The sequence below is a fragment of the Sinocyclocheilus rhinocerous genome, unplaced genomic scaffold (assembly GCF_001515625.1).
Source record: "Sinocyclocheilus rhinocerous isolate Xijiao unplaced genomic scaffold, SAMN03320098_v1.1 scaffold4923, whole genome shotgun sequence".
In the NCBI taxonomy this organism is placed as follows: Eukaryota; Metazoa; Chordata; class Actinopteri; order Cypriniformes; family Cyprinidae; genus Sinocyclocheilus; species Sinocyclocheilus rhinocerous.
The window spans coordinates 177005-187860 of record NW_015656588.1 but is presented as its reverse complement, the minus strand read 5'-3'; the positions used below and the strand labels follow the sequence as shown (position 1 = coordinate 187860).

General features: G+C 40.0%; 1 protein-coding gene and 1 pseudogene across 1 annotated transcript; both read right to left on the bottom strand.

Moving 5' to 3' along the window:
• Positions 1-400: 400 nt before the first annotated feature.
• Positions 401-771, bottom strand: LOC107720305 (integumentary mucin C.1-like; the record flags this gene model as incomplete). Its single annotated transcript, XM_016527988.1, has 2 exons — positions 757-771; positions 401-547 (listed from the first exon to the last, which is right to left on the bottom strand). Coding segments are annotated over exons 1-2 (162 nt in total), but the record flags the coding sequence as incomplete, so codon positions are not given.
• Positions 772-4766: 3995 nt separating this feature from the next.
• LOC107720304 (uncharacterized) lies at positions 4767-9610 on the bottom strand (annotated as a pseudogene).
• Between the last annotated feature and the right edge of the window lie 1246 nt (positions 9611-10856).

The window sequence follows — 10856 nt, the reverse complement described above, 5'->3', positions numbered from 1 at the left end:
TGGAAGTCAAAGTTGTTGCATCAATAGTTGTTGTGATGTCAGGCATACTCGTGGTTGCTGTATCTAATGTTGTTGACACTGGTGTTAGAGTTGAGGATGTTGTAGGGGAGGTTTTTGCTGTCAACGTTGATGTTGCATCAATAGTTGTTGTGCTGTCAGACAGAGTTGTGTTTGCTGCATCAGTTGTTGATGCTGGTGCTATTGTTGAGGTTGTTTGAGGGGAAGTTGTGGAAGCCAAAGTTGTTGTTCCATCAGTAGTTGTTGTTGTGTCAGACAGAGTTGTGGCTGTTGCATTAGTATTTTTTGTGGTGTCAGGCATAGTTGTTATTGGTCTATTAGTCGTCAATGTTGGTACTGTAGCTGAGGATGCTGGAGGGGTGGTTGTGGAAGTCAAAGTTGTTGTTGCATCAGTAGTTGATGTGGTGTCAGGCATACTTGTGGTTGCTGCATCTGATGTTGTTGACACAGACGCTAAAGTTGAGGATGTTGTAGGGGAGGTTGTGGATGTCAAAGCTGTTGTTGCAGCAGTAGTTGTTGTGGTGTCAGACTGAGTTGTGGTTGATGCATCAGTTGTTGATGTTAGAGAGGTGGTTTTGGAATCCAAAGTTGTTGTTGAATCAGTAGTTTCTGAGGTGTCAGGCATAGTTGTTTTTGGTCCATTAGTTGTTGATGTTGGTACTGTAGCTGAAGTTGTTGGAGTGTTGGTTGTTGAAGTCAAAGTTGTTGCATCAGTAGTTGTTGTGCTGTCAGGCATACTTGTGATTGCTGCATCTGAAGTTGTTGACGCTGGTGCTATAGTTGAGGATGTTGGAGGCGTGGTTGTGGAAGTCAAAGTTGTTATTGAGTCAGTAGTTCCTTTGCTATCAGGGACAGTTGTGGTTGATGCATCAGTTGTTGATGCTGGTGCTATTGTTGAGGATGTTTGAGGGGTGGCTGTGGAATCCAAAGTTGTTGTTCCATCAGCAGTTTTTGTGGTGTCAGGCATTGTTGTTGTTGGTTCATTAGTCGTCGATGTTGGTACTGTAGCTGAGGATGTTGGAGAGGTGGTTGTGGAAGTCAAAGTTGTTGTTGCATGAATAGTTGTTGTGGTGTCAGGCATACTTGTGGTTTCTGCATCAGATGTTGTTGATGTTGGTGCCACAGTTGATAATGTTGGAAAGGTGGTTGTGGAAGCCAAAGTTGTTTTTGCATCTGTAGTTGTTTTGGTTTCAGGCACAGTTGTGGTTGATGCATCAGTTGCTGATGTTAGAGGGGTGGTTTGGGAATCCAAAGCTGTTGATGTTAAAGGGGTGGTTGTGGAATCCAATGTTGTTGTTGCATTACTAATTTCTGTGGTGTCAGGCATAGTTGTTGTTGGTTCATTAGTCGTAGATGTTGGTACTGTAGCTGAGGATGTTGGAGGGGTGGTTGTGGAAGTCAAAGTTGTTGTTGCATCAATAGTTGATGTGGTGTCAGGCGTTCTTGTGGTTGCTGCATCTGATGTTGTTGACCCTGGTGCTAAAGTTGAGGATGTTGTAGGGGAGGTTGTGGATGCCAAAGATATTGTTGCATCAGTAGTTGTTGTGCTGTCAGACAGAGTTGTGGTTGATGCATCTGTTGTTGATGCTCGTGCTATTTTTGAAGATGTTTGAGGGGTGGTTGTGGAAGCCAAAGTTGTTGTTGCATCAGTAGTTTTTGTGGTGTCAGGTATAGTTGTTGTTAGTTCATTAGTCGTCGATGTTGGTGCTGTAGCTGAGGATGTTGGAGGGTTGGTTGTGGAAGTCAAAGTTGTTGTTGCATCAATAGTTGTTGTGGTTTCAGGCATTCTTGTGGTTGCTGCATCTGATGTTGTTGACACTGTTGCTAAAGTTGAGGATGTTGTGGATGTTGTTACATCAGTAGTTGTTGTGGTGTCAGACAGAGTTGTGGATGCTGCATCAGTTGTTGATGTTAGAGGGGTGGTTGTGGAAGCCAATATTGTTGTTACATCAGTAGTTGTTGTGGTGTCAGACAGAGTTGTGGATGCTGCATCAGTTGTTGATGTTAGAGGGGTGGTTGTGGAAGCCAATATTGTTGTTACATCAGTAGTTGTTGTGGTGTCAGACAGAGTTGTGGATGCTGCATCAGTTGTTGATGTTAGAGGGGTGGTTGTGGAAGCCAATATTGTTGTTACATCAGTAGTTGTTGTGGTGTCAGACAGAGTTGTGGATGCTGCATCAGTTGTTGATGTTAGAGGGGTGGTTGTGGAAGCCAATATTGTTGTTACATCAGTAGTTGTTGTGGTGTCAGACAGAGTTGTGGATGCTGCATCAGTTGTTGATGTTAGAGGGGTGGTTGTGGAAGCCAATATTGTTGTTACATCAGTAGTTGTTGTGGTGTCAGACAGAGTTGTGGATGCTGCATCAGTTGTTGATGTTAGAGGGGTGGTTGTGGAAGCCAATATTGTTGTTACATCAGTAGTTGTTGTGGTGTCAGACAGAGTTGTGGATGCTGCATCAGTTGTTGATGTTAGAGGGGTGGTTGTGGAAGCCAATATTGTTGTTACATCAGTAGTTGTTGTGGTGTCAGACAGAGTTGTGGATGCTGCATCAGTTGTTGATGTTAGAGGGGTGGTTGTGGAAGCCAATATTGTTGTTACATCAGTAGTTGTTGTGGTGTCAGACAGAGTTGTGGATGCTGCATCAGTTGTTGATGTTAGAGGGGTGGTTGTGGAAGCCAATATTGTTGTTACATCAGTAGTTGTTGTGGTGTCAGACAGAGTTGTGGATGCTGCATCAGTTGTTGATGTTAGAGGGGTGGTTGTGGAAGCCAATATTGTTGTTACATCAGTAGTTGTTGTGGTGTCAGACAGAGTTGTGGATGCTGCATCAGTTGTTGATGTTAGAGGGGTGGTTGTGGAAGCCAATATTGTTGTTACATCAGTAGTTGTTGTGGTGTCAGACAGAGTTGTGGATGCTGCATCAGTTGTTGATGTTAGAGGGGTGGTTGTGGAAGCCAATATTGTTGTTACATCAGTAGTTGTTGTGGTGTCAGACAGAGTTGTGGATGCTGCATCAGTTGTTGATGTTAGAGGGGTGGTTGTGGAAGCCAATATTGTTGTTACATCAGTAGTTGTTGTGGTGTCAGACAGAGTTGTGGATGCTGCATCAGTTGTTGATGTTAGAGGGGTGGTTGTGGAAGCCAATATTGTTGTTACATCAGTAGTTGTTGTGGTGTCAGACAGAGTTGTGGATGCTGCATCAGTTGTTGATGTTAGAGGGGTGGTTGTGGAAGCCAATATTGTTGTTACATCAGTAGTTGTTGTGGTGTCAGACAGAGTTGTGGATGCTGCATCAGTTGTTGATGTTAGAGGGGTGGTTGTGGAAGCCAATATTGTTGTTACATCAGTAGTTGTTGTGGTGTCAGACAGAGTTGTGGATGCTGCATCAGTTGTTGATGTTAGAGGGGTGGTTGTGGAAGCCAATATTGTTGTTACATCAGTAGTTGTTGTGGTGTCAGACAGAGTTGTGGATGCTGCATCAGTTGTTGATGTTAGAGGGGTGGTTGTGGAAGCCAATATTGTTGTTACATCAGTAGTTGTTGTGGTGTCAGACAGAGTTGTGGATGCTGCATCAGTTGTTGATGTTAGAGGGGTGGTTGTGGAAGCCAATATTGTTGTTACATCAGTAGTTGTTGTGGTGTCAGACAGAGTTGTGGATGCTGCATCAGTTGTTGATGTTAGAGGGGTGGTTGTGGAAGCCAATATTGTTGTTACATCAGTAGTTGTTGTGGTGTCAGACAGAGTTGTGGATGCTGCATCAGTTGTTGATGTTAGAGGGGTGGTTGTGGAAGCCAATATTGTTGTTACATCAGTAGTTGTTGTGGTGTCAGACAGAGTTGTGGATGCTGCATCAGTTGTTGATGTTAGAGGGGTGGTTGTGGAAGCCAATATTGTTGTTACATCAGTAGTTGTTGTGGTGTCAGACAGAGTTGTGGATGCTGCATCAGTTGTTGATGTTAGAGGGGTGGTTGTGGAAGCCAATATTGTTGTTACATCAGTAGTTGTTGTGGTGTCAGACAGAGTTGTGGATGCTGCATCAGTTGTTGATGTTAGAGGGGTGGTTGTGGAAGCCAATATTGTTGTTACATCAGTAGTTGTTGTGGTGTCAGACAGAGTTGTGGATGCTGCATCAGTTGTTGATGTTAGAGGGGTGGTTGTGGAAGCCAATATTGTTGTTACATCAGTAGTTGTTGTGGTGTCAGACAGAGTTGTGGATGCTGCATCAGTTGTTGATGTTAGAGGGGTGGTTGTGGAAGCCAATATTGTTGTTACATCAGTAGTTGTTGTGGTGTCAGACAGAGTTGTGGATGCTGCATCAGTTGTTGATGTTAGAGGGGTGGTTGTGGAAGCCAAAGTTGTTGTTGCATCAGTAGTTTTTGTGGTTTCAGGCAGAGTTGTGGTTGATGCATCAGTTGTTGTTGATGCTGGTGCTAAAGTTGAGGATGTTGCACGGGTGGTTATTGAAGTCAAAGTTGTTGTTGCATCAGTAGATTTTGTGGTGTCAGGCATATTTGTGGTTGCTGCATCAGTCGTCAACCTTGGTGCTGTAGATGAGGATGCTTCAGACATGGTTGTCATATCCAAAGTTGTTTTTGTTTCCATTATGGTTGTACTTGTATAAATTGTTTTTGATTGCGCTGTTGATGTGCCTGTTGGATCCTTATTTGTTGTGATTTTAGAAAGTAGTGTTGAAGTTAAATCTTGAGTTGTTGTTGTTGTTGATTGCACATCTTTTGCTGTTGAAGCCTCAGTTTCTGTAGTTGTAACTGGTGTTGTGGTATAGGCTGTCGTTTGACCAAGTACTGCCGTACATCCGTAAACCATCCACCAGATACATACTGTAAAATGGGATATTTCATTTTTTTTTCAAAAAAAATTTATTAGTTACTTTGTTTCACATTTCAGTTATTATTTTTATGTATTGTTATTAGTCCTTACATGTTTTCCTTATATTTTATCTTTAAGACATTTTATTATGTAACATAATCTTACTCACATATGGTGAGGAAAGTTTTCCTTCCGCCATCATACCTATAAGTGAAGTAATTGACAAAGTAATTAGGTTCTGTTTCAATGTTTTCTTAAGTCATATTTAATTTAAGATATCCAAAATATTGACGAGCCTAAGACCAGTGTTTTGTTTAAAATTTAAACTATGTGTTTTTGATGGGGCTGAGAAGACAGCAAATTAGAGTAAGGTTCTTCAACCAGTAGTCACCAAAGATCTCTAGAAAAGCAATAACCACCACTTTTTTTTCTTTCTTGTAAATCCTGCCAACCCATCATTTGACCACAACATCACTGCAACACCTGAAGCCAACCAGGACAGCAAGGAACCTGCAAGTCTTAGTTGACTAGCTGAGCTTTACCACCCACATTTCAGCACGGTCATTTGCACATTTGCACTTTATTAAAGCAAAAAGGAGTGAAAGCTTCAGCGTTAGTTCTGTCAGGAAGACTCCAATGCCACATCATTCATTCATACAAACAGGTCTGGCCAATCACTGCTTGATAACTGGAATATTTAAGCACTGAACTCTCGGTTTCATTTTTCACAGTTGATGAAGCTGACGTTCCCTACTCTGTTTGGGAAACTATCGCTTAATAACTTTATGTCAGCAATTTTATGAAAAGACGGGCTAATTTAAATGTAACCTTCTGTGAACGATTGTGTAAATTACATTACTTTCATGATGCACGCTGTTAATATTGTGCAAACGAACTAATATAACAGTAAGCGTTTGCGGTTGCTTGATCGTCCTACTATGATGTTAAAGTGTTACTCTTTCACAACGGAAAATGTGAAACACTAGCGGGGTTTTTAAGTTCATGTCCGTTATCAGTCCGAATGCTCATCCAGCTGTCGCTTCAATACTCACGTCTCAATCACCAAATTATATTTTTGTCTGAACGCTCACGTAAACTTTCATTGAAGACTGTCTGGGCCTGCTATCAAAAACACAGCTGCAATTCTCTTTCAACATTCCGTCTTCATAACTACATCAGCCTACACCATGATAAGTATTCATATTGTTTTATCACTTGTGGCAGTTGGGCGTACAATTTATCATTTTTGTAAGGTTAATCACACACATGTGTTTAAGACAAAGCGCTTGGTTTACGAAGTGAGCACTTGTTGTGTGATTATTCTAATATGAGGTTTAGCGCTGCATGAGGTTGCGATTTGGCCTAGTGCAATTTTGAAAAAATTAATTCTAATTAAATAAATATTTGATCAGCGTATTATTGGTAAAATACAGTACTGAGATCAGGGTGCATGAATTAGGTCGCATAAAGGCCGTTCCACACTGAGCGCGATGCGAAAAAGCGAGGCGCGTTTGAGCGCGAAACGATTGTTCGCCTTCTGCTAATTCACGCCTGCAAGGTAGGTGGCGCTGACCGAAAATGTATTTGACACCTCAACACTAGGTGGCGCACTCCACTATTCGCCTGTCTTTGACCGCCAAGAAGAAGGGCCACTTATGTTAGCACGTAGCACTACTGGCTACTGATGCTGTCAGGTACACAAGACGCAGAAATTGAGTTCTCTAGCAGCAGTAGCAGCAGCGAGGATGAGTTTGTTGTTTTTTGTTTGAACGAGCAAAGGAAAAGAAAAAGACGGTGTTATTGGGTTTACCCTATTCTTCAGAAAAGAGACGACCACGGGGAGTTTTATAGACTGATACAGGAGTTGAAATTGTATCATGATCGTTTTCATCAATACTTAAGGATGTCCGTGGGTCAGTTCGAAAGCTTGCTTAAATGGGTGGCTCCTATGTTGATGAAATCTTGAACGAACTTTCGGAAACCAATAGACCCTGAGCAGCCTTTGGCTGTGTGTTTAAGGTGAGTGTCTTTTCTTGTCATTCTATTTTTATTACCACAAAAAGAAGCAATGCTGTCTTTATTATTAACTATATATTTTTATCCCATTTTATTTCATAATTTCAATATGATAACGTCATTGCTAGTACAATATAGTACAACATTTTGGCTTCAAAGCAGATATATTTCGTATGCAAAACACTTTCTCAGTGCTGAACGATATATCAGTGTCTTATTTTGCAGATTTCTCTGTACTGGTGATTCGTTCATGACCATTTCGTCTAGTTTTCGCCTTGGCATCTCGACTGTGGCTGAAATTGTTCCAGAGACATGTGAAGCATTTTGGTCTAGTCTTAAAGAAGAACATATGCCAGTGCTCACAGAAGATGTGTGGAGGAACACAGCTAAGAGATTCGAGGAAAGATGGAACTTTCCCAATTGTTTGGGGGCAATGGATGGAAAGCACATTGTTATTCAGGCCCCTGGAATTTCAGGATCCCTCTATTTACACTACAAGGGTACATTTTCTGTCGTTTTGCTGGCTGTAGTTGATTCAGATTAAATGAACAAAATTAACATGCATCAATGTACAAAAACAGTACTTTATTATTACAGTAGCTATTTATATACCATTATTTATTATATCATTTCTGTTTCATTATCCTCCACCTAGCACCTTATTAGAATACTATCTTTTTGATTGCTGGATTGTATTGACTGTTGTCATTGTGACATTAATTATTTGGTCAACACTTGTTATATGTAAAATTGCTGTAGTATGAAAAATGCGAATATAAAACAATGACAATCAACTTCTCATATTTCATGTGTATTTTCACAAGAAAGGAGAGTTGTGCGAGTGTTTTTTGTAAGCAGTACTAACTAAATATTTGGAAAATTTAATAAAATAACACAGTATTAGGAAAACATGTTTATTAGTGCAATAAACCAATAACAAATATTAGCAATGTTCTAAGGATACAATAAAGATAATTAAAAACTATAAAAAAATAAATGCACTTTAAAAATGTAAGGGCCAAAAATAATAATAATAAAGGCAATGTGAGTGCAAGTATGCATTATATCTTAAAAAAACAGAAACTTCACTCTTAAAAAATATATAAGTATATATACACACACAACACATATAAATACAAATTGTAAAAAAAAAAGTAAGTAAGTAAAGTGCTTTTCATAGAAATTGTGAACTGCACAATCAAACACAGTCCTATAGTGGGTACCAGGAGTTGGCAGAATTATTATACCGCGGGGGTGTCTGAGGAGGTGCTCTGTGGTAGTACACAGGTTGCTGGGGAGACAGTGGAATGTCCGTGTGGCCATACTCCGCTTCATGCAAAACCTGATGGAATCTTTATTTTTACAGAAGACTGTTTGGAGGGGGTAATCTTCTGATAGTCTCAGCCTCAGACGTCACGTCCACGGACCATTGGCTAAATGTCTGATGCATATGGACACAAAAGTGGAAACACTTCAGGAGTGTCGAAGTCGTCATCGTATTGGTTTAATTTGACAGGATTTCCGGGAGACGTGTGTGTCGCGTTCTTTAACGTTCCGTCTGGAAACAAAGATACCGTGACGCCAAACCCCCTCACGAAAGAAGAAAGCCGTAGTGTTTCAGTTGTGACGACGAGCGCTTATCAGGATCAACTAAACGCTGGAGTTCCAAAAGTATGTGAAATATTTAAAGTTTGCGGCATAGAATCTTTCAAATACGTCTGAGCGTTTTACACACCGGTCTGTTATTGTGGCAACATTTCCACGCCCCGAAACGTGACGCTGAACGAAACGAACTGTGATTGGTTGTTTGACATTTCGGTCAAACAGCCTCATGGGTGGGCCTAGGCCAGTAACAGCTGCCATGGATTCAGCCATCAGTCTGAAGGTCTGGCTACGCGAGACTAATCTTCTGATAACAGGAGCCAAGTTTTGCAGGAATAAACTGACGTTGTCTTCCCTGCGAAGCTCCCTGCGTTCTTCTCTCTCTCTAGCTTCTTTTGCTGCCAGATATCGCTCCATAAAGTCTTGTGTATCTGGCTGCTTTCTTTTTTTTGAAGATGACTGAACAGGCTCAGAACTTGTACTGGACGCACCAGAACTGCAGGTAGCTTGTTCACTGTCACTGCCATCGCCATCTTCCAATTCACCATCACACTCCTCAATATTGCTGTGAACACTGCAAAAAACACATTAGTTACAACCATGCACTATGATAGACCATGGCTCTCCAGAAGTGCATATATTAAAAAAAACATATATCATTCAGTGCAGTACTAAGGCTATTTGTTGTTCAATTAAAAACATGTTAATGTTTTTCAATTTACATATGTTGAATACAAAATACCAAGAAATATTGTTGTTTGTATCTTCGTGGTTCTGTGGAAGCAGCAAGAAACTCCATGACTTTCATAAATTTCCATGGCTTCTTTTTTTTTTTTTGCAGCCTGTCCACTACGACACTCATCAACCTCTTCTCTCTTTCTCCTTGTGTATGTGTTTTTACATTTTGCTTTCACCTCATTCGCTGCAAAATATTAAAAGCATTTGTTATTATTGTTAAAGTTTTTTTATAATTACTGAAAGTTAACAGACTAGATCAAAGCTTATACTAAACGATATAAAGATATCAAACTCACCGTCAATGGCAATTTTCTCAGCGATTCTTTGCCACAAAACTTCTTTTTTGTCCTGGTTCTTGTAGTCGGTGTGACTTTTGTCAAAAAGTTCTCTATGCTCAGACAACAACATCTCGACATCCATTAGAGATGGGCGTATCGATCCGAAGTATCAATATATCGATACTGACGTGAGTATCGAAAGTATCGATACTCAAAAGAATGTGATCAAACAGTTTAAAATAGCTGGGCTAAGATATATAACAATTTTTAAGACTGCAGAAATATGTTAATTCAGTATACACATTATCCCACCGGTTACAATTGTGACTGACCATAAAATAAAAATTTTCACACACTTTTCCCAAAAAAAAAAATGTATTAATTATTTCAAAGGGTTACTAATGACGCATCATTTGGATATTTTCATGTCTGGGAAAAATTTGGGATTAAACGGGCTAAAATGCGTTTTCAACATAAAGTTAAGTGGTTTTCATTACCCATTTTACTCTTAGTAATTTAATAATTTAATCAATTTCATAATTTAAAAGTTTAGTGCAGAAGTATCGAATCGGTATCGATATCGACGATGCTGCCTTGAAAAATATCGGTATCGTATCGAAAACAAAATAAGGGGTATCGCCCATCCCTAACATCCATACTCTATGTTGGTTGAAATCCTCTACTTTGGTGTTTTTACACCTGTGCTCAATACAGTCTTCTGAGCTTTAGCGCCACCACGTCGACCTTTTGGGTAACAGCAGTTGCTCTGGCCACGTGATGTAATGCTAACATCTTATTGGATGGCCCGTGTTTTCGCTTTGCGAAACTGAAAAGATTCGTCGGACTGAAAAAAAAACATTCGCATTTTCGGTACGCAAATGTTCGCGGTCTATGTGGAAGCATCCATAGTAATCGGTGGTTTTATTATTCCAGCGCGTAATGGCGTCTGAAATTCGTTTCGCTTTTTCGCGCTCAGTGTGGAAAGGCCTTTATGCTGCACAATCTATCTTTGCAAGCTCAGTTGCCACCTTTAACATGCATTTAATAGAAACACGACCATAAAACATTTTCAGTATATTTACTTTAATGAGAAGTATTTACATACCTGTTTTCCAACAAAAGAGATTATTTAATGACATGTTTTACTCAGACTCATTCAGTAACCGTCAATATATGAAACAACTGTTTTGTTATGTGACATCATGAGCATTTATAGGCCTATGTAATATTTTACTCTGATAAAGACTGATACTTGCATTCTACCTTTTTGTGAAAATATCCTATGTCTAGCACACCGTTAAGCTATCTGTTGTCTTAGTATCATGTTTTTGTCTTTATGTTTCTTCAGTTATTATTTTATTTGTGTTTATTCTACT